At 36.3% G+C, this 25,817-nt stretch overlaps 1 protein-coding gene across 5 annotated transcripts in view; it reads right to left on the bottom strand.

The window, feature by feature from the left end:
- NME7 (NME/NM23 family member 7) overlaps nt 1-25,817 on the bottom strand; it is a 256,903-nt gene that overhangs the window by 122,979 nt on the left and 108,107 nt on the right. For all 5 annotated transcript variants that reach the window (XM_024742411.1, XM_024742413.1, XM_024742410.1 and 2 more), the window contains one exon: nt 10,156-10,257. In XM_024742411.1, coding sequence (XP_024598179.1) covers nt 10,156-10,257 — 102 coding nt within the window. The remainder of the gene's footprint in view (nt 1-10,155; nt 10,258-25,817) is intronic.

Raw genomic sequence — 25,817 nt, forward strand, 5'->3', positions numbered from 1 at the left:
AAAAAAAAAAAAAATGGAAAGATATAACATGCTCATGGATCGAAGAATATTGCTTAAATGTCCATACTACCCAAAGCAATCTACAGATTCAATGTAATCCCTATCAAAATTTCGATAGCACTTTTCGCAGAAATAGAACAAACAATCTTAAAATTTTAGGGAACCACAGAGGACCCCGGGTAGTCAAAGTAACCTAAGAACAACAAAGCTGGTGGCATCACACGTCCTGATTTCAAACTACAGTGTAAAACTATAGTAATCAAAATAGTATGGTATTGGCATAAAAACAGACATACAGATCAATGGAACAGAATAGAGAACACAGAAATAAACCCATGCATATACGGTCAGTTAATTTACAACAAAGGAGCCAAGAATACACAACAGGAAGAAGATAGTATTTCTGCAATAAATAATATTGGGAAAACTGGACAGTCACATGCAAAAGAATGAAACTGGACACTATCCTATACCATACACAAAAATTAATGCAACATGAATTAAAAGACTTAATCCATAAAACTCCTAGAAGAAGACACAGGCAGTAAGCTCCTTGCTATCGAGCTTGGCAATGATTTTTTGGATCTGACAGCTAAAGCAAAGGCAACAAAAGATAAACTAGTGGGACTACATTAAACTAAAAAGCTTTTGCACAGCAGGACTTCCCTGGCATCCAATGGTTAAGACTCTGTGCTTCCACTGCAGGGTTCAATCCCTGGTTGGGGAACTAAGATCCTGCATGCCATGCATGCCATGTGGCCAAAAATCCTTTGCAGAGCAAACAAAACCATTAACAAAGTGAAAAGGCAGCCTACTGAGCAGGTGATGTTTGCAAATAATACATCAATAAGGGGGTAATATCCAAAATATATAAAGAACTCACACAACTCAACACCCAAAAAACAACTGATATAAAACAAACAACTGAAATAAAATACAAAATAAAATGCAAAATTAATACACAGAAATCTGCATTTCTATACACTAACAATGAAAGATCAGAAAGAGAGATTAGGGAAACAATCCCATTTACCACTGCATCAAAAAGAATAAAATATCTCGGAATAAATCTACCTAAAGAGGCAAAACACCTGTACCCAGAAAACTATAAGATACTGATGAAAGAAACGAAAGATGACACAAACGGAGAGATATACCATGTTCTTGAACTGGAAGAATTAATATTGAGAAAATGAGTATGCTACCCAAAGCAATCTACAAATTAAATGCAATCCCTATCAAATTACCAATGGCATCTTTCACAGAATTAGAACAAAAAACTGTACAATTTGTATGGAAACACAAAAGACCACAAATAGCCAAAGCAATCTTGAAAAAGAAAAATGGAGCTGGCGGGGGACTCCCAGAAATACAGATCGATGGAACAGGACAGAAAGCCCAGAGATAAACCCACGCATATATGGACACCTAACTTACAACAAAGGAGGCAAGAACATACAATGGAGGAAAGACAGCCTCTTCAATAGTGGTGCTGGGAAAACTAGACAGCTACATGTAAAAGAATGATATTAGAACACACCATAACACCATACACAAAAACAAATTCAAAATGGATTAAAGACCTAAATGTAAGGCTGGATACTACAAAACTTTTAGAGGAAAACATACGGAAAATACTCTTTGACATAAATCACAGCAAGATCTTTTTCAATCCACCTCCTAGAGTATGAAAATAAAAACAAAAATAAACAAATGGAACCTAATGAAACTTAAAAGTTTTTGCACAGCAAAGGAAACCATAACAGAATGAAAAGACAACCCTCAGAATGGGAGAAAATATTTGAAAACAAAGCAACCAACAAGGGATTAATCTCCAAAATACACAAGCAGCTCATGCAGCTCAATATCAAAAAAACCCAGCAACCCAATCAAAAAATGGGAAGATAGGGCTTCCCTGGTGGCGCAGTGGTTGAGAGTCCGCCTGCCGATGCAGGGGACATGGGTTCATGCCCCGGTCCGGGAAGATTCCCCCATGCCACGGAGCAGCTGGGCCCGTGAGCCATGGCCGCTGAGCCTGCGCGTCCAGAGCCTGTGCTCCGCGACGGGAGAGGCCACAGCAGTGAGAGGCCCGCGTACCGCAAAAAAAAAAAAAGGGAAGATATAAACAGACATTTCTTTAAAGAAGACATACAGATGGTTAAAAAGCACTTGAAAAGATGCTCAACATCACTAATTATTAGAGAAATGCAAATCAAAACTCCAGTGAGGTATCACCTCACACCAGTCAGAATGGCCATCATCAAAAAATCTAGAAACAATAAATGCTAGAGAGGTTGTGGAGAAAAGGGAACCCTCCTACAGTGTTGGTGGGAATGCAAACTGGTACAGCCACTATGGAGAACAGTATGGAGGTTCCTTAGAAAACTGAAAATAGAGCTACCATATGACCCAGCAATCTCACTCCTGGGTATATATCCAGAGAAAACCATATTCGAAAAGATACATGCACCCCAATGTTCACTGCAGCACTATACACAATAGCCAGGACATGGAAGCAACCTAAATGTTCATCAACAGAGGAGTGGATAAAGAAGATGTGGTACATATATACAATGGAATATTACTCAGCCATAAAAATAGAACAAAATAATGCCATTTGCAGCAACATGGATGGACACTCATACGGAGAGAAATTCTCATAGTGAAGTAAGTCAGAAAGAGAAAGACAAATACCGTATGATATCTCTTTTATGTGGAATCTAAAAAAAGGCTACAAATGAACTTATCTACAAAACCAAAACAGAGTTACAGATGTAGAAAATAAACTTATCGTTACCAGGGGTAATGGGGAGAGGGATAAATTGGAAGATCAGGATTGACAGATACACACTACTATATATAAAATAGATAACTACAGTAAGTCCCCTACATACAAACGAGTTCAGTTCCAAGAGTGCATTCGTAAGTCCAATTTGTTCGTGAGTCCAACAAAGTTAGCCTAGGTACCCAACTAACACAATTGGCTGTACAGTACCGTACTGTAGCTGTACAGTACGGTACTGTAATAGGTTTATAATACTTTTCACACAATAATACAACAAACACACACAAAATAAACAAAACATTTTTAATCTTACAGGACAGTACCTTGCAAAGTACAGTAGTACAGTACAACAGCTGGCATACAGGGGCTGGCATTACTGACTGGAGGAGGGAGAGGAGGTGGGAGATGGTAGAGCTGAAGGATTGTCAGCAATAAGAGATGGCGGGCAAGCTGCAATTTCACTCATGCCTGACGTTGATGGCTCAGGTTCTGGTCCTTGCTGGATTCAATTCTATCTACCCTCTTGAAAAAAAAAAATCCAGTTTTTTTCATGTCTGGATAGTAGCTAATTTTTTCTCATCATAGATGACATGGCAGCACTGGATTGCATTCTGAATGGCTGCTGTAACCTTTATGTACCATTCTACATTCGGGTCCTGTGCCTCCTCAAATAAAGAAAATCCCCTTGCCATGTCCTGCACCGTGAATCTCTTCAGTTCTTCAGTTACTTCTTACTTCTATCTCTCTTCATCCTTTCTCTGGGCCTCTAATTCCATCTCTATCGCTTGGCACTTCTTAGCAGTACCAGCTACATCACCGCTGCTTTTACACTTGCTTCCGCACATCCTGGGCTTGAAATAAAGATACTGTACTACTGTACTCTGTACAGTACTGTACAGTAAAGTACGCAAAAGCACAACCACTTGTAGAGGATGCACGCATGTGACCACGTACGCCAGATACACGAACTAACTTACATGATTGGACATGCGAACGCAGTTCTAATCTCTGAAAGTTCGCAACTTGAAGGTTTGTAATGTAGGGGACTTGCTATAATAAGGACCTACTGTATAGTACAGGGAACTCTAATTCAGTACTCTGTAATGGGCTATATGGGAAAAGAATCTAAAAAAAGGGTGGATATATGTATTTGTATAATAGATTCACTTTGCTGTACAACTAAAACTAACACATTGTAAATCAATTATATTCCAAGTTAAAAAAAAAATGGCAGAGAATCTGAGTACATGCTTTTCTGTAGAAGACATACAGATGGACAACAGTTACATGAAAAGATGCTCAACAACTGCATAATGGAATATTACTCAATCATAAAAAGAAGAAATCTTGCCATTTATAACAACATGGATAAATCTAGTGTGTACTAAACTAGTGAAATAAGTCGGACAGAGAAAGAGAAATACCACATGATCTCACTCATGTGGACTCTTAACAAACAAATGGAACAAACAAAACAGAAACAGATTAATAGATACACAGAGCAAACTGGTGGTTGCCAGAAAGGGTGGGGGTTGGGTGAAATAGGTAAAGAGGATTAAGAGGTACAAACCTCCATTTATATAATAAATAAATCATGATGAATATAAGGAATATATATATAAGCATAAGGAATATGGTCAAAAATATAATTATTTTGCATGGGGACAGATGGTTACTAGATTTATCATGGTGATAATTTCAAAATGTATGCAAATGTCAAATCACTACGTAGTACTCTGAAACTAACATAATGGGTAAGTCAACTATATTTCAATATTTTAAAAAGGCATTGAATATGGCTGTGGAAGAAAACTGAGAAGATAATTGACAGGAGCTGAGCTCTGAGGCCAGGTGTTGGGTGAATCTTCCACATGGATGTTATGGTAAGAAATGGGATGAAGAGAAGGACTATGATCATGGTTTCCAAGTCTTCAGTGAATAAAGGAATGTGACCAGAAAGTCAATAGATGACAGAAGCAACAACTTCCAAGCATTTCTCTTCCAAGTTTCAACAACTTTCTGCACATTCATGAAGAAAGAACGGCCCTTCAAAATATCATGATACTTCTACTTTGATCCTGAAATCAGTGAAGGCCACTAGATAGCAGGTAAAGTATCCCTCTGGAAAATCAAATGAATGAAAAACTTCATTAAATTTGAAGAGCCACTTTTACTTTTTGTGTATGAAAATGACTCAATTCAATCTGGCAATGGGGTAAAGGTTTCAAAGCATGAAAGCAGATGAGGGTAGATATTCACTTGACAAAATAATTCAGATTCCCTTAAATAAGATCCTTTGCGTAAAATATTTTATGAACACATTTTTCATGTGTTCACATTTTTCATAAAATACGGCATACCTATGTTAGGTTATTTTGGCTTGTCATACTCACCAGTCCAAGAACAAATACATTCTGCATGATTTTTCCAAACAATTTACCACTTCTTTGGTGACTCTTTCAGGTTCCTAATGGCTCAGCAGGAAAACTGCCAAGCTACTCAACAGTGAAATTCTTCAGCAGGTGCAATTAAAATCTCTTCCAGAGGCAAATCTGGAACCGATTTTCTGCCTAAGTGAATGTATTTTCTGCAGGTGATTGTGTGGTGAGTGAATACTTCTGTAATTGTAAAGGAATCTGTTGTGACAATTTTACCATTCTATATAGTAGCGTCCAACATTTTTCAAGCACCCTTATGAGTAGAATATGTACATACATCAAAATATGTATCTATTTTAATAGATTATTTACATGTACTCTTATTAGTCCACACATTAACTATATCAAACTTTATTTTTTCTTATTTTTCATATGGCAAATAAATATAAATGGAAAGTCTAATAATCCCCACCCCACCCCCACACACACAATGTATTGTCTTGTGCACCTCCCCCTCTTTGGAGACCACTTCTGGACAGACTGGAAGAAATTCCATTCATACATATGACTGTTTCCTTCCAGCTATGAGACCACAGAGAGGCATAATCTCTGCCAATAGCAGATATCAATGATGAAAGTGATGTCAATATACAACATATACAGTTGACCCTTGGACAACAAGGGTTTGAACTGCTCAGGTCCACTAATATGCAGATTTTTTTCAACAGTAAATACTACACTACTACACAACTTGCGGTTGGTTGAATCTGTGGATTCAGAACATGGATATGGAGGAACCACAGATACGGGAGGATGACTATAAGTTACACATGGATTTTTGACTGCTCAGAGGCTTGGTGCCCCTCCACTCGTTGTTCAAGGGTCAACTGTATGGTTACAAAGCTCAACGGTCAACTGTATGGTTACAAAGTGATCTAATGATCACTGTTAGGCCGAATCTTCTTTTGAATCAACTTAAAAAGTAGTTCTACATCTTAGAAAAGTATAAAGAAAAAAAGGACCCACTTTGTAGATAAAATACATTCAAACAATAAATTAGTACCAGTTGTTAAGTAGGTGTAAAAATATAGCCAGTGTATTCATTAATTCATCAAATATTAACTGCATGGCCATTATGTACCTGGCTTTCTTCCAAGTGCTAATTATATTGATGTGTATTGTAACCAAGGCTCTCACTTTATATGTGGGAATTACTAAGCAGTGAAGAAATAAATTTCTAAATTATTTTTATATAACACATGAACAGACTGGCACACCTGGCAGTTAAAAGTGAGATTGCTATTTAATTATCAATTCTGCCTCCTAGAGCTAAACCATTAAGTTCCTCAAAGATAAGGACTGTATTTGTTTATTAATATAAACCTGGTAGCACCTAGCATAGTGGCTGGCATGTAGTAAACATTCAATATCTATTTACTGGAAAGGTGGGAGAAAGAGAGAGGAAGAAGGATAAAATGAACTGAAGTCTGAGACCAAACTGTAAGAGCCATTTTATTGTCCCTAAAGCTTGACTGTAACTACTAATGGTGTTTCTTCTGACTTGGAAATACCCATCAATACCCATCAAAAGCATATGGTTGTACACAGGGAACTAAACTCAATATTTTGTAATAACCTATAAGGGAAAAGAATCCAAAAAAGAAAAGATATTTATATATGTGTATAACTGAATCACTCTGCTGTACACCTAAAACTAAGACAACATTGTAAATCAACTATACTTCAATAAAATTAAGAAAAAACACCCCCAAATTAAACTAAATTTTAAAAAAGCATATGGTCCCCCTTGAAATCCTGTACCTATACTTAGGAACAGTACATAATTCAGGACCCTGAAACTAAAGAGGAGAAATCAGTCCTGAATCAGCCCCAACTGCTCATTTAAAAGTTCATTTACTTTCAGGTTTTATGATAAAATAAAATGTATTTTTCTAATTATAAACGTAATATAAATACTTTGAAGAAAATTTGTAAAATACAGGAAAGTAGAATTGAACATTATTATAATCCTACCACGCAGACAGCCACTGTTAACATTTTATATGTTAAACTAGTACCAAATTTTAAAATCCCTGTGATACAACTTTGTATTGATATAATGCAATAAGGGGTTCATAAATAACTAGAATGAAAAAAATATAGTGGAGTAATTCCAACTATGCTTAATGATGCAAGACTTAGGACCCTGAAAGAGATTATGAGTTCCTTAAGGAAAGATACCTTGTTCTAGTCATCTTTGTTATAGCCCAGCCATGGGACCAAGCAGTGAGTCTTGTACATATTATACTATTCATTCCATAAATGTTCACTGAATAAATATCTAGAAAGAAAGGGAATCAGCAAATTTTTTTATTGTCAGGACTCTTCCTTCTATGATTACTCACCTGCTCACTTTCCAACTCTTCCCCCAATGACCTAACTTCTACCATTCATTGCCCTGTACTTTAGCTACAGTAATAACAGTTTGCTGCAGCCCAAAAGTGATGCTGTTTTATGCATTCATAACTTTACTCCTATCATTCCCCACCTTCTTCACTTAGCTAACATCTACTCATTCCTCATAATTTAGCTCAGATGTCATGTTCTTCAAGAAGACTCCCCTGACCTCATCATCCATCCCCAGACTAAGCTAAATGCTATGATTCTGGGCTCCCATAGTACCCAATACAAACATCCAACAATGCAGTTGCCACAAAACATGGAAACTAACCACTTATATATTTGTGTCCACTCATAGAATGTAAGTTCTTTAAAGCTTCTTTCTTTATAGTCACAAATACCAGCACAGGTTCAATGAATATTTATTGAATGAATGAAAGAATGAACAAACTCATCTCATTCTTTTTTTTTGTCTTAGTTTCTCTCTAATTTACCTCTGGTCAGCTGGTCACCCATAATTTTAATTATCTTAAAAAACAAATGAACAAAACCCCCTCTTGGTCATAAAACACAAATCAAAAATTAAAAACGGCAAACACTGAGCTCTGCTTATTCATCTAGCCAAAAAGTATTCCTTCTTAATATCTTACAATTAATATTTAATAAATAAATAATATCACCACCACTTTCTCCTAATGTCCTCTAAAGCAGAATCACATTTTAATAATCACTCTTTCACAATCACACATATTACTTACTTCTATTCTTCTTTCTCCCTGAAAAGATATAAAGTAGGTCCTGCCAACTCTTTCTCTAGTAATGTCATCAGGTCTGCTCCTTTCCTTTTCTATAGCCCCTGCCTTTAATCTCTTCCAATTTAGTTTGCTCTAGTTTCACCAAAGGAATAATTTAGTATATCCAAAATTAAACTACATACAAGGAATTCCTATTTTCTACTATACAGTATTCTAATTATACAGAATCCATAATTTTTAGCCTGGCTTTTAAAGCTATGCATCCCATACTCATCTCTACCAGTATTCCTTACCTTGTTTCCTCTCAGAAAACATATTTCCTTGTGTTTCTAGGTATGCATTTCCCATTGAAGCCAAGCGAATATTCCTGCCGTATACCATAGTAAATCTTCAAATTCTTTCATTGTTACCTTTGTACATAGAGTTTTACAGCTTTCCCTATTCTCTTCATGCCTTGATTCATCTTTAAAATCCCTGTTTACATCTCTCTTCCTCTTACAAAGATTCTTTAATTACCTTCAGGTCATACTAATTGCTCCCTTAATAAACAACCCTTCACCATTTGTATTTTACCTGAACTAACAATATTTTAGACCTTACTAGTATGTTGCTCTGTAAGTGTTTGGAAAGATCTTTATGTATGTGCTTTTTTTTTTGTAAATTTATTTTATCTATTTACTTTTGGCTGCATTGGGTCTTCGTTGCTGTGTGCAGCCTTTCTCTAGTGGCGAGCAGGGGCTACTCTTCGTTGTGGTGTGTGGGCTTCTCATTGTGGTGGCTTCTCTTGTTGCAGAGCACAGGCTGTAGGCACGCAGGCTTCAGTAGTTTGGGCACACGGGCTCAGTAGTTGTGGCACATGGGCTCTAGAGCGCAGGCTCAGTAGTTGGTGCACACGGGCTTAGCTGCTTCACAGCATGTGGGATCTTCCTGGGCCAGGGTTCAAACCCGTGTCCCCTGCATTGGCAGGCAGATTCTTAAACACTGCACCACCAGGGAAGTCCTGTATGTGCTTTTTGATTGTTGAGAACAGGTGTATTGTTTTTTTCCTACAGGGCTTAATCTAGCAGCACTCTCATACAAGCTGGCTTCTTAATAGATGCTGCTAATTTTTTATCTTACATTTAAGGGAACTCAATAAATTGTCTGAATTAAATTGAACTGGCTGTTCTTCATCAATAAACTTTACAAGTGATAGTGAAATAAAGGGTAAATTTAAATTATAGTTAGTGTTTAAAATTGGTAATACTTCCTATAATCCTACCCAGCTTATAACATTTGCATGGAGCTTTTGCATATGTATTCAAATGTTACTTCTGCTTTTCAGTCCCATCCCTGTCTCCATTCCCCTTACCACCAAATGTCCATGTGAAGAAAACCTGAAGCAAACTGAAAGGCATACTAGAGAATATCACTTTTCACATAAGTTCCACTGCTCATATTTATTTACATATCTGGTATGAAGCCACCATATCAATATTCTTCCCATTGAGAGCTTTATTTATGGCCTCCCTATGTCAAAGGATAATTAATACTTTAGACAATTTCTATCACAGAGCTTAACAAATTTACTTACCTACACAATTTAGCAACAAGAAACAATAAAAGAAAATGCCACAGTGTTTCTGCCCATTCTATATTGTCACGAGGCTAATAAAAATTCACTTTTGTGGCAATACTGTATAAGAAATAAAGGACGTAAAATGCGATTTTGAATAAACATTTGTATCTATTACATTCATTTTGTATTATTTCTTTTAAAGAACTAAAACCATCAAAAACCTGTTAAGATATTTAGTTAATGGATAAAACAAACTTTATGTTTTAAACAATAACTTACAGGATCAGCAGGTCCACAGAATTCTCGAAATGTCACTGTAGGATTAGTCTGTTGAATCTCCATTGCTACACAAGGGCCAGAATACATTTCTGTCACCATTTCCTATAATATGTAATATAAAATAATATTAACAATTAGAATTTAATAATCTTTTACTCCTCCTCTTTTAATTGTACCACTATTCTACTGAACTCAAAATGTTAGTTATGTTTGACATCTTCTCTACCTGTACCCTCTATGCCAAGCAGTTCCCACATTTTGTCCATTTTTCCTGCAAAAATGTATTTTAGATATGTCCCCTTTTCTCCATTCCTACCACTACCACTTTTAGTTTAATGCTTTACCACTTGACATGTTCACTATTTGAAATTAGCTTCTAGTACATCTTCCTTTTAAAAGGCTCTCTCCCCTTGAACACAGTACTGTCAAACAAACACTTCTAAAGATATAAATTCTAAAGTGTTTACCACAAAGAAACTTATAAAAATCATAATGAGTTCCAGCAATAAGGAAAAACAGGCACCAGATTTATTCTCTCACATTAAACATGTAGAAACTAAAAATATATATATATAAAACAACAGTTTTCAGACACTGGATGACAAACAGCACAGTACTATGATCCCCTAGAGGAGGAAAACAAAAGCTACATAACAGCCCCATCTTACTGCCTGAAGGCTTCCAGACAGTGGGATAGGTAGAGCAAACACAAAAGGGCCCAACATTCTCACTGAGTAGAAGAGACAAAGACTGGAGTTTAGGGAGACCAATGAGGCTAGAATTTGCAGGACAGAATACTACAGGAGGTGGGAGAGCTACAGGAGAGTAAGCTACAGGGATTTGCAGAGAAGTTCACTTGAGCCTTTGACTAAGAGTCTGTGTATGTATAAAGCATACTACCCAAGGCTGAAAAAAAAAACTACCGGAAAGCAGAAAATGAAACAATTCACAAAGATAGCACAAGGCTGAGAGTTTGTGCTTTTACCAGCCAGAGTGGAAAGCCCTCATATGATACACAGGGCATCAGGGAGACTCCTCAGAATGGTACTGCATCATAGTAATTGGCCTAAACTTGCTTTAGATATGGAATGCTCTATACCTCTCCTATAAAAGCTTAAAAGCAAGTCTCAGAAGGGTCCAACTGATCCCAAGTAACTTGACTGAGTGCCAGTACAAAGTCAAACATTCTTCAAAGGAATACAAAAATACCATGTAACACTGTAAGTTTCACAACATCAGCATATAGTACAAACTACCAGGCATGCAAAGAAGTAGGAAAATACGAACCATCACCAGAAGGAAATAAATAGACCCAGCAATGACAGAAATGATGGATGTAATTACAGAAGAATTTTTAAACAGTCACTATAAATAGGTTCTATATGCTCAAAATATAGAAGGAAACATGGACATAATGCACAGAAAACAGGAGATATTAAAAAGATCCCAATAGAACTTCTAGAGATGAAAATTACGTCTGAACTTAAAAATACACTTTATGGGATAAACAGGAAAAGATTTTGTGGAAGATCAATAAATTTGAAGGCATGCAATAGAAACTATTAAAAAGCAAGCATGGAGAGAAAGAGAAATAAAGAAAAATTTTAAAACTAAAAAAAAAAGACTTGTGGGACAATGACAAGCTGTGTAATTGGAGCCCCAAAGGAAGAAAGGGTGATGAACAGAAATATATTTCAAGAATTAATTGCTAAAAAGAGTTCAAATTTGATGAAACCCACAAACTCACATATCCAACAAAATCAAAGGAGAATAAATGGAAAGAAAAATAAAGTAGGGCACATCATAATCAAATTGGCTATAAAACAACAACAACAACAAACAAAACAACCCAGTGATAAACAGTAAAAACAAAAACAAAAACCTTAGAAACATCCAAAAAAAGAAACATAACAGTAGAACAAAGATAAGGATAAAAACAAAAACAACAACCTATCTAGAATTCTATACCCGGTTGAGAAAACATTTGGAAAATATTTTCCAAAATGAATGAAAAATAAAGACTTTTTCAGAGTATAGGTCTTTAACCTCCTTGGTTAAGTTTATTCCTAGGTATTTTATTCTTTTTGATGCAACTTTATTTTTTTATTTTTTATTATTTTTTTTTATGTTGGGGGTAGGAGTTTATTAATTAATTAATTTATTTTTTCTGTGTTGGGTCTTCGTTTCTGTGCAAGGGCTTTCTCTAGTTGTGGCAAGTGGGGGCCACTCTTCATCACGGTGCGCGGGCCTCTCACTATCGTGGCCTCTCTTTTTGCAGAGCACAGGCTCCAGACACGCAGGCTCAGTAGTTGTGGCTCACGGGCCTAGTTGCCCCGCGGCATGTGGTCCTCCCAGACCAGGGCTCAAACCCGTGTCCCCTGCATTAGCAGGCAGATTCTCAACCACTGCGCCACCAGGGAAGCCAATTTGATGCAACTTTAAATGATGATTGTTTTCTTGCTTTCTCTTTCTGATAGTTCATTATTAGTGTATAGAAAAGCAACACATTTCTATATATTAACCTTATATCCTGCAACTTTACTGAATTCACTTATTAATTCTAATAGTTTTTTTTCATGGAGACTTTAGAATTTTCTCTATATAGTACCATATCATCTGCAAATCATGACAGTTTTATTTCTTCCCTTCCAATCTGGATGCCTTGTATTTCCTTTTCTTGTCTGATTACTGTGACTAGGACTTCTAATACTATGTTAAATAAAGGTTGGGAGAGTGGGCATCCTTGTCTTGGAAGTGAAAGACCTATACTATGAAAACCATAAAACACTGATGAAGGAAATTAAAGACAATACAAAGAAATGGAAAGACTGCAGAAATTAATATTATTAAAATGGCTATATTACCCAAAGCAATCTATAGATTTAATGCAATCCCTTTCAAAATAGCCAAAAAATTTTGCACAGAATTCAAACAAATAATCCTAAAATTTATATGGAACCACAAAGGACGCTGAATTGCCAAAGCAATCTTCAGGAAAAAAAGAACAAAGCTGGAGGTATCATGCTCCCTAACTTCAGACTACACAACAAAGCTACGGTAGTCAAAATGACATGGTACTGACACAAAAACAGACACATAGATCAAGGGAACAGAATAGAAAGCCCAGAATAAACCCACACACTTATGGTCACTCCACAACAAAGGAGGCAAGAATATACAATGGAGAAAAGACAGTCCCTTCAACAAGTGGTGCTGGGAAAACTGTACAGCTACATGTAAAAGAGTGAAATTAGAACATTTCCTCATACCATACACAAAAATATACTCAAAATGGATTAAAGGCCTAAATGTAAGACCTGAAACCAAAAATTTCTAGAAGAAAACATAGGCAGAATACTTTAACGTAAATCGTAGCAATAATTTTTTTGGATCTGTCTCCTATGGCGAAAGAAATAAAAGCAAAAATAAATATATTGGACCTATTAAACTTAAAAGTTTTTATACAGTAAAGGAAACCATTGACAAAATGAAAAGACAACCTACTGAATGGGAGAAAATATTTGCAAATGCTATGACTGATAAGGGGTTAATATCAAAACATAATTTAAAAGCTCATACAATTCAATATCAAAAAAACAAAAAACTCAATTAAAGAACTGAACAGACATTTTTCCAAAGAAGACCTACAGATGGCCAACAGGCACATGAAAAGATGCTCAACACTGCTAATCATCAGAGAAATGCAAATCAAAACCACAATGAGATATCACCTCACACCTGCTAAAATAGCTATTATCAAAAAGTCTACAAACAACAAACACTGGTGAGGATGTGGAGAAAAGGGAACCCAAGTACACTCTCAGTGGGAATGTAAATTAGTGCAGCCACTATGGAAAACAGTATGGAAGTTCCTCAAAAAACTAAGAATAGAACTACCATATGATCCAGCAATTCCACTGCTGGGTATACATCTGAAGAAAACGGAAACACTAATTCAAAAAGATACATGCATTCCAATAGCAGCATTATTTACAAGAGCCAAGATATGGAAGCAATCTAAGTATCCAACAACAGATGAATGGATAAGATATGGTATATATACATACAATGGAATACTACCCAGTCATAAAAAAGAATGAAATTCTGCCATTGGCAACAATGTGTATGGACCTAGAGGCTTAGTGAAGTAAGTCACAGAAAGACAAATACTCTATATGTTATCATTTATATGCAGAATCTTAAAAATAAAACAAACACATGTATATAACAAAAGAGAAACAGACTCACAGATGTAGAGAACAAACTAATGGTTACCAGTAGGGAGAGGGAAAGGAGTAGGGGCAAGATAGGGTTATGGGATTAAGAGATACAAACTGGCATGCATAAAATAAGCAACAAGGATATATTGTCAGGGAAATATAGCCATTATTTTTAATAACTTTAAATGGAATATAATCTATAAAAATATTGAATCACTGTGTTGTACACCTGAAACTAATATAATATTGTAAATCATTGATATTTCAATTAAAAGAAGACTTTTTCAGACAAACAAAATCTGAGAGAATTCACCACCAGCAGCCATATACCATAGAAAATGTTAAAGGAAGTACTTCAGACAGAAGAAAAATAATGCCAGACAAAAATATGGATCTATACAGAACAATGGTAAATATGTGGGTAAATATAAAACATACTTCACAGCAACTAAAAAAGAAAAAAATGTAATTGATTTTTTAAAGCAAAAATATTAAAAATGTATTGCAGAGTTTATAACATATATAGATGTAAAATGTATGACAACAGCACGCAGAATAGGAGAGAAGAAATGGAAGTATACTGTTTTAGGGTTCTTAACTCTATATGTGAAGTGGTTTAATGAAAAACCTGGTCAAAGAAAAGTGCCCCTCACAGTGTCTGAAACATTCAATGAATGAAACACTTCAGGCAGAAGTGAAAATACATATAAAGCCTGGAGGAAAAAGTACAGTTGGGGTATATGAAGATCAGTAAAGGAGCCATGATATCAGGATCTGAGTAAGAACACAGGAAAGCAGTTAAGAGATGAGGCCAGATCATGGAGGGCCATGTAAACCATTTTAATGATTTTTGAAGGTTTATGATACATAATGCCAAAGTAAAATAAAGGCAATTTATTACAGAACAACATTTAAATATTAATCCGAACTCAGTCATCATGCCTTCTAGAAATGCCAGAAGTTAAAGGAGGGAGAGAACTTCATAATTAACATGGTACACAGAACCCTATTCATTAGAATCCCTAGATGTATGCCCCTGAAGTCACTTTACTATTTCACAAAGGTCATATGAAATTGATTTTTATGGATAATTATGTTGAGTAGGATTTTCTGTCTAATGAAATTGAAGTACTGCCTACACATAAATGTCAAGAGCCAAGGTGTCAGTAGGAGTAGAAGAAGGCATGAGCATGTTATCCAAAAACAGAAGTGTAAATTTTGTCCACCTTTCTTTCACCTGTCTCTCTTTCAGTATTAATAACAAATACCAGTAAAACGATAAACATAGAGGGCTGCACAAAATGCAAAGAAAAATGTTGAAAAAAGGACTCCATCAATAGCAAAAAGTGTTCCTTAAAAAATGGACTTGAGAATTCTGTTAACAGATTACGAGAATTAATTAATTAAAAGAATTAACAGAATTCTCAAGTCACCTAGGTTTTTACTTAAGCAAAACACTGTCAAACAAAAAAGCACTTGTCTCCTTCCTTAATAGCCTTTTGACTACCATCCTTAAGCAGTTTCCTTAAGTAGTTGCAGTGGGATGTCTGATTTAATATCTCTCCTCACCAGGACATAAGCTCCATGAATGCAGGTAGTGTGCTTTTTTTGTTCATTTCTGTCTCCCTGGTAGCCAACACACTGTACGGCCCACAGGAGATAATACATGTGTGGTAAATAACTGGATCATGATAACTCTATAAGATGGAATTATTACCTTTTAATGACTGCAAATGCTGAAACAGCAAATTTAACTGTAAATGATCAACACAGAATCTACTATAAAGATTCTCAGCTACAGTAATAACAATAATAGTAGTAATAATAAAAATAGCTAATATTTACTAAAGCAATAGTCTCAGTATGTGAGACTGCTTTACATGGTTTATTTCATTTAATCACAATAACTTCATAAAGTAATAGTGTTGTTTCTATTTTATATATGGGTAAACTAAGGCTTAAAGAAGGTAAATAACTTCCATGGTCACACAGCTGGTGGGTGTGTTTGGGATTTGAACTTTGCATCTGACTCCATAGCCAAAAAACAACAACAAAGGAAACTGAGGTCAGGAAGCTGTAAGCTGTTGCAATGAATTTTGGGAAACAGGAAAATTTTACAGTTTGAAGCAAGTAACATGGGAAAACCTAGAACTAGAGTAGAATTATTAAAAAATATCTGGTACAAAAGTGTCAGTGATGCTGTACTATTTCACACTACATATTCTACATTTCACACCCTTACATCTTTAAGTTCAAAACAATAAAATGGATGGAACCACTAATATGACCTTATATATCTTATTTCTTTTATAAGTAAGAATCTGAAGACAAAGAGGGTAAAGTGCTGTACTAAAAGTCAAAGTAAGAATCAGATCACCTGTTTTTGTTTCTTTAGGCTATGTTGCCTCTTAAGATTATTTTTACATGGCCTACTTTATAGAATTAAATAAATCTCATAAAATTAAGAGACATCCAGTATCAGCATTTAAAAACTTACCTCTTCCTTGAACTTAAAGCTTGAGTCCTAAATATTAACTGTCATGAAAAAATAAGAGACCCAAGAGGAAATACAACAATCACAATAGCAAATGAGACCCAGGATTTGCTATCTGATTCTTGCTATCCCAAATTACCCAAAGTAAGATATCACAATCATATGCATTTCTAGTATACGAATACAGACCATCATACAACTTCCTTTGAATGAAATAGTCTGAATCATGAAATGGGAAAAGAACTTTAAAAGAATCAGAGATTATATACCATTCATAAGAATATATTTACTTCAATAAAATATTACTGGGATAAAAACACTCTTTCCCTTTGGGGAAAATATTCAAGGAAACAACATTTCTTAGCATAAATAAAATTTTATATCATATAAATGCAGTAACATCTCAAAGGTACCTGGATATTGATATATTCTGGTTCATATATATAGTGCATTCTCCCATTAAGATACTGCTACAAACCAATAATCTGAAATACTTGTTTTCAGCTGAATAAGCCATTTTAAGCTGAATAAAAATCATAACCATTACTAAAAATTACAAGACTAATAATTACTCTGAAATAAGGTAGTTTTTCCCCTTCCAAACAGTCCCTCTGTTCCTTCTCCTAAGTAGGTTCTTTTATTAATATTACAAGATTTAAATAGTAATTATAGACAATATCTTACTGAGAAGATTAAACCAAAGAAAGTACATCAATATCAATCATTCTGGGCTGTCCTGACATTAAAGTATAATATTGCTATTGTCATTCAAACTCCTGATTTCTCAGGGGAAATGACAAATACACTCAGTGATGTTTTTATCTTTATCTCCAGAATTCCAAGATCAAAAAATTCTAAGAGTAAATGTATAGTATATAAAAAAATTGCATGTATGGTATTTTCAAAGCACAGTATAGCACAGAAATATAATGTTGTACACATGAAACATATAATGTTATAAACCAATGTTACCTCAATAAAAAATAAAAGAAAAAGATGAGGCTTTTTTTTTAAAAAAAAAAGTTTTTTACCAAAGGGAAATATGGCTTACTTCAGATATGTACATAAAACATAAATGTCCTCAACTACTACTTGCTACCAAATTCAATACTACCTGATGTTGTATGAGAATGTAACTCAGGATCAAGGCTACTGTAAGATATGCCTCCACGAGTCTCTTCATCTTATATACAATAAAACTATAATATAATGTGCATTAATAAAGGTAGTTGCTTCTAACCATATTTTTTAAAAAGTCAATCAAACACACAAAAGAAGGAAAATGTAAAAAGGGAAGATTTAAGAAATGGGAAACATCTGTCACTGGTTGAATAAATGATGTTAAGATAATTATGGTGGGGGGGACCTTCAAGATGGCGGAGGAGTAAGACGTGGAGATCACCATCCTCCCTGCAAAATACTTCAAAAAAAAAAAATCTCCGTGTGGAACAACTCCTACAGAACAACTACAGAACGCTGGCAGAAGACCTCAGACTTCCCAAAAGGCAAGAAACTCACACCTGGGTAGGGCAAAAGAAAAAGCAGAGACAAAAGAATACGGACAGGACCTGCACCCCTGGGAGGGAGCTGTGAAGGAGGAAAAGTTTCCATACACTAGGAAGCCCCTTCACTGGTGGAGATACGGGGTGAGCTGGGGAGAAGATTCGGAGCCACAGAGGACAGCGCAGCAACAGGGGTGCAGAGGGCGAAGCGGAGAGATTCCCACACAGAGGATCGGTGCCGACCAGCATTCAACAGCCTGAGAGGCTTGTCTGCTCACCTGCTGGGGGGGATGGGGGCTGGGAGATGAGGCTCCAGCTTCAGAGGTCAGATCCCAGGGAGAGGACTGGGGTTGGCTGCGTGAACACAGTCTGCAGGGCGTGTGTTCACCACAGCTAGCAGGGAGGGAGTCCAGAAAAAGTCTGGAACTGCTTAAGAGGCAAGAGACAAATGTTTCGGGGTGCACAAGGAGAGGGGATTCAGATCACTGCCTAAATGAGCTCCAGAGAAGGGTGCGAACCACGGTTATCAGCACAGACAGCAGAGGTGGGCATGAAACACTAAGGCTGCTTCTGCAGCCACCAAGAAGCCTGTGTGCAAGCACAAGTCACTATCCACACCTCCTCTCCCAGGAGCCTGTGCAACCCACCACTGCCAGGGTCCCGTGATCCAGGGACAACTTTCCTGGGAAAACACATGGTGCACCTCAGGCTGGTGAAACGTCACGCCAGCCTCCTCCGCTGCAGGCTTGCCCTGCATTCTGTACCCGTCCCTGCCCCTGGCCTGAGTGAGCCAGAACCCCCTAATCAGCCACTCCTTTAACCCCATCCTGTCTGGGCAAAGAACAGATGCCAGAGGGCGACCTACACACAGAGGCAGGGCCAAATCCAAAGCTGAACCCCAGGAGCTGTGCAAACGAAGAAGAGAAAGGGAAATCTCTCCCAGCAGCCTCAAGAGCAACAGATTAAATCTCCGCAATCAACTTGATGTACCCTGCACCTCTGGAATACCTAAATAGGCAATGGATCATCCCAAAACTGAGGCAGTAGACTTTGGGAATAACTGTAGACTTGGGGGTTGCTTTCTGCATCAATTTGTTTCTGGTTTTATGTTTATCCTAGTTTAGTACTTAGAGCTTATTATCACTGGTAGATTTGTTTATTGATTTGGTTGCTCTCTTCCTATTATATATATATATTTTCTTTTTTTCCCTCCTTTCTTCTCTTTTTGGGAGTGTGTGTGTGTATGCTTCTTGTGTGATTTTGTCCGTATAGGTTTGCTTTTACCATTTGTCCTAGGATTCTGTCTGTTTTTTTCTTTTTCTTTCTTGTTTTAGTATAGTTTTTAGCGCTTGTTATCATTGGTGGATTAGTTTATTGGTTTGGTTGCTCTCTTCTTTCTTTTGGATTTTTATAGCATTTTAATATTTGTATTTTAATAATATATTTTAATTATTTTATTTTATTTAGTTTTTCTTTCTTTGTTTTTTCCCTCCCTTTTCTTCTGAGACATCTGGTTGACAGGGTCTTGGTGCTCTGGTTGGGTGTCAGGCCTGAGCCTCTGAGGTGGGAGGCTGACTTCAGGACACTGGTTCCCCAAGGATCTCCCAGCCCCACATAATATCAATCGGCAAGAGCTCTCCCAGAGATCTCTGTTTCAACACTAAGACCCAGCTCCACTCAATTACCAGTTCCACTCTACGACCAGGATGCCCATGCCAAACAACTAGCAAGACAGGAACACAACCCCACACATTAGCAGATAGGCTGCCTAAAATCATAATAAGCTCACAGACACCCCAAATCACACCACCAGATGTGGTCCTTCCCATCAGAAAGGCAAGATCCAGCCTCATCCACCAGAACACAGGCACCAGTCCCCTGCACGAGTAAGCCAACACAACCCACTGAACCAACCTTAGCCACTGGGGGCAGACACCAAAAACAACGGGAACTACAAACCTGCAGCCTGCGAAAAGGAGACCCCAAACAAGGTAAGTTAATCAAAATGAGAAGATAGAGAAACACATAGCAGATGAAGGAGTAAGGTAAAAACCCACCAGACCAAACAAATGAAGATGAAATAGGCAGTCTACCAGAAAAAGAATTCAGAGTAATTATAGTTAAGATGATAAAAATCATGGAAATAGAATGGAGAAAATACAAGAAACATTAAACAAGGACCTAGAAGAACTAAACAGCAAACAATGATGAACAACGAAATAAATGATATTAAAAATTCTCTACAAGGAATCAAAAGCAGAATAACTGAGGCAGAAAATGGATAAGCGACCTGGAAGATAAAATAGTGGAAATAACTACCACAGAGCAGAATAAAGAAAAAAGAATGAAAAGAATTGAGGACATTCTCAGAGACCTCTGGGACAACATTAAATGCCCCAAAATTTGAATTATAGGGGTCCCAGAAGAAGAAGAGAAAAAGGACTGAGAAAATATTTGAATAGATTATAGTTGAAAAATTTCCTAATATGGGAAAGGAAGTAGTCAATCAAGTCCAGGAAGCACAGAGAGTCCCATACAAGATAAATCCAAGGAGAAACACACTAAGACACATATTTATAAAGCTATCAAAAATTAGATACAAAGGAAAAATATTAAAAGCAGCAAGAGAAAAGCAACAAATAACATACAAGGAAATCCCCATAAGGTTAATAGCTAATCTTTCAGCAGAAACTCTGGAAGCCAGATGGGTGTGGCAGGACATATTTAAAGTGATGAAAGGGACAAACCTACAACCAAGATAACTCTTCCCAGGAGGGAGGGAGATGCAACAGTGAGGAGATATGGGGATATATGTATATGTATGGCTGATTCACTTGGTTATAAAGCAGAAACTAACACACCATTGTAAAGCAATTATACTCCAAAAAAGATGTTAAAAAAAAAAAGATTACTCTACCCAGCAAGGACTACATTCAGATTTAATGGGGAAATTAAAACCTTTACAGATAAGCAAAAGTTAAGAGAATTCAGCACCACCAAACCAGCTTTACAATCAATGCTAAAGGAACTTCTATAGGCAGGAAACACAAGAGAAGGAAAAGACCTACAATAACAAACCCAAAACAATTAAGAAAACGGTAATAGGAACATACATATCGATAATTACCTTAAATGTAAATGGATTAAATGCTCCAACCAAAAGACAGAGAAAGCTGAAAGCATACAAAAACAAAACCTGTATCTAGGCTGTCTACAAGAGACCCACTTCAGACCTAGGGACACATACAGACTGAAAGTGAGGGGATGGAAAAAGATATTCCATTCAAACGGTAATCAAAAGAAAGCTGGAGTAGCAATTCTCATATCAGACAAAATAGACTTTAAAATAAAGAATATTACAAGAGACAAAGAAGGACACTACATAATGATCAAGGGATCAATCCAAAAAAAAGATATAACAATTGTAACTATTTATACACCCAACATAGGAGCACCTCAATATATAGGGCAAATGCTAACAGCCATAAAAGGGGAAATCAACAATAACAAAATAATAGTAGAGGACTTTAACACCCCACTTTCACCATGGACAGATCATCCAAGATGAAAATAAATAAGGAAACACAAGCTTTAAAAGACACATTAAACAAGATGGACTTAATTGATATTTATAGAACATTCCATCCAAAAACAACAGAATACACTTTCTTCTCAAGTGCTCATGGAATGTTCTCCAGGATAGATCATATCTTGGGTCACACATCAAGACTTGGTAAATTTAAGAAAACTGAAATTGTATCAAGTATCTTTTCCAACCACAACACTATGAAAGTAGATATCAATTACAGGAAAAAATATATAAAGAATACAAACAAATGGAGGCTAAACAATATGCTATTAAATAACCAACAGATCACTGAAGAAATCAAAGAGGAAATCAAAAAACACCTAGAAAACAATGACAATGAAAACATGATGACCCAAAACGTATGTGAAGCAGCAAAAGCAGTTCTAAGAGGGAAGTTCATAGCAACACAATCCTACCTCGAGGAAAAAGAAAAACCTCAAATAAACAACCTAACTTTATACCTTAAGCAATTAGAGAAAGAAGAACAAAAAAAACCCAAAGCTAGCAGAAGGAAAGAACTGATAAAGATCAGACCAGAAATAAATGAAAAAGAAATGAAGGAAACAATAGCAAGGATCAATAAAACGTAAAACTGGTTCTTTGAGAAGATAAACAAAATTGATAAACCATTAGCAAGACTCATCAAGAAAAAAGGGAGAAGACTCAAATCAATAGAATTAGAAATGAAAAAGGAGAACTAACAACTGACACTGCAGAAATACAAAGGATCATGAGAGATTACTAAAAACAACTATATACCAATAAAATGGAAAACCTGGAAGAAATGGACAAATTCTTAGAAAAGTACAACCTTCCAAGACTGAACCAAGAAGAAACAGAAAATATAAACAGACCAATCTCAAGCACTGAAATTGAAACTGTGATTAAAAATCTTCCAACAAACAAAAGCCCAGGACCAGATGGCTTCACAGGCGAATTCTAACATTTACACAAGAGCTAACACCTATCCTTCTCAAACTCTTCCAAAATATAACAGAGGGAGGAACACTCCCAAACTCATTCTATAAGGCCACCATCACCCTGATAAGAAAATCAGACAAAGATGTCACAAACAAAAAAACTACAGGCCAATATCACTAATGAACACACATGCAAAAATCCTCAACAAAATACCAGCAAACAGAAACCAACAGCATATTGAAAGGATCATACACCATGATCAAGTGGGGTTTATCCCAGGAATGCAAGGATTCCTCAATATATGCAAATCAATCAATGTGATAAACTGTATTAACAAATTGAAGGAGAAAAACTATATGATCATTTCAATAGACACAGAAAAAGCTTTTGACAAAATTCAACACCCATTTATGATAAAAACTCTCCAGAAAGTAGGCATAGAGGGAACCTACCTCAACATACTAAAGGCCATATATGACAAACCCACAGCCAACATCGTTCTCAATGGTGAAAAACTGAAACCATTTCCACTAAGATCAGGAACAACAAGGTTGCCCACTCTCACCACTATTATTCTACATAGTTTTGGAAGTTTTAGCCACAGCAATCAGAGAAGAAAAATAAGTAAAAGGAATCCAAATCGGAAAAGAAGTAGTAAAACTGTTACTGTTTGCAGATGACATGATACTATACATAGAGAATCCTAAAGATGCTAACAGAAAACTACTAGAGCTAATCAATGAATCTGGTAAAGTAGCAGGATACAAAATTAATGCACAGAAATCTCTGGCAGTCCTATACACTAATGATGAAAAACCTGAAAGTGAAATCAAGAAAACACTTCCATTTACCACTGCAACAAAAAGAATGAAGTATCTAGGAATAAACCTACCTAAGAAGACAGAAGATCTGTATGCAGAAAACTATAAGACACTGATGAAAGAAATTAAAGATGATACAAACAGATGCAGAGATATACCATGTTCTTGGATTGGAAGAATCAACATTGTGAAAATGACTATAGTACCCAAAGCAATCTACAGATTCAATTGCAATTCCTATCAAACTACCAATGGCATCTTTCACAGAACTACAACAAAAAATTTCACAATTTGTATGGAAACACAAAAGACCCTGAATAGACAAAGCAATTTTGAGAAAGAAAAGCAGAGCTGGAGGAATCAGGCTCCCTGACTTCAGACTATACTACAAAGCTACACTAATCAAGAAAGTATGGTACTAGCACAAAGACAGAAATATATATCAATGGAACAGGATAGAAAGCCCAGAGATAAACCCACACACGTATGGTCACTTATTTTTGATAAAGGAGGCAAGAATATACAATGGAGAAAAGACAGCCTCTCCATTAATTGGTGCTGGGAAAACTGGACAGCTACATGTAAAAGAATGAAATTAGAACACTCCCTAACACCATACACAAAAATAAACTCAAAATGGCTTAAAGCCCTAAATGTAAGGCCAGATACTGTAAAACTCTTAGAGGAAAACATAGGCAGAATACTCTTTGACATAAATCACAGCAAGATTCTTTTTGACCTACCCCCTAGAGAAATGGAAATAAAAACAAAACTAAACAAACGGGACCTAATGAACCCTAAAAGCTTTTGCACAGCAAAGGACATCATAAACAAGACAAAAAGACAACCCTCAGAATGGGAGAAAATATTGGCAAATGAAGCAACAACAAAGGATTCATCTCCAAAATTTACAAGCAGCTCATGCAGCTCAACATCAAAAAAACAAACAACCCAATCCAAAAATGGGCAGAAGATATACAGACTGCCAACAAACACATGAAAGGATGCTCAACATCACTAATCATTAGAGAAATGTAAATCAAAACTACAGTGAGCTATTACCTCACACCAGTCAGAATGGCCATCATCAAAAAATTTACAAACAATAAATGCTGGCGAGGATGTGGAGAAAAGTGAACTCTCTTGCACTGTTGGTGGGAATGTAAATTGATACAGCCACTATGGAAAACAGTATAGTTCTTAAAAACCTAAAAATAGAACTACCATACAACCCAGCAATCCCACTACTGGGCATATACCCTGAGAAAACCATAATTTAAAAAGAGTCATGTACCACAGTGTTCACTGCAGCTCTATTTACAATAGCCAGGACATGGAAGCAACCTAAGTGTCCATCGACAGATGAATGGATAAAGAAGATGTGGCACATATATGCAATGGAGTAATACTCAGCCATAAAAAGAAACGAAATTGAGTTATTTGTAGTGAGGTGGATGGACCTAGAGACTGTCATATAGAGTGAAGTGAGTCAGAAAGAGAAAAACAAATACCATATGATAACACATGCATATGCAATCTAAAAAAAAAAAAAAGGTTCTGAAGAACCTAGGGGCAGGACAGGAATAAAGACACAGATGTAGAGAATGGACTTGAAGCACAGGGAGGGGGAAGTGTAAGCTGGGACGAAGTTAGAAAGTGGCATGGACATAGATACACTACCAAATGTAAAATAGATAGCTAGTGGAAAGCAGCTGCATAGCACAGGGAGATCAGCTTGGTGCTTTGTGTCCACCTAGAGTAGTTGGCTAGGGAGGGTGGGAGGGAGACTCAAGAGGGAGGCGATACGGGGATATATGTATACATATAGCTGATTCACTTTGTTATACAGCAGAAACTAACACACCATTGTAAAGCAATTATACTCCAACAGAGATATTAAAAAAATTTAAAATAATAGGTAATAGCTAAATTCATAAGCCCTAAGAATTTGAGATGAGGTAATATTAATTAGAAAGCATACAAATAGTCATCAAAAATTGTAGCATAGTCAGACAGAAAAAGACAAACATCGTATGATATCACTTATATGTGGAATCTAAAAAAATGATACAAATGAACTTCCTTACAAAACAGAAACAGACTCACAGATTTGGA

This window comes from Neophocaena asiaeorientalis, unplaced genomic scaffold, assembly GCF_003031525.2.
Source record: "Neophocaena asiaeorientalis asiaeorientalis breed wild unplaced genomic scaffold, Neophocaena_asiaeorientalis_V1.1 scaffold99, whole genome shotgun sequence".
NCBI classification, from domain to species: domain Eukaryota; kingdom Metazoa; phylum Chordata; class Mammalia; order Artiodactyla; family Phocoenidae; genus Neophocaena; species Neophocaena asiaeorientalis.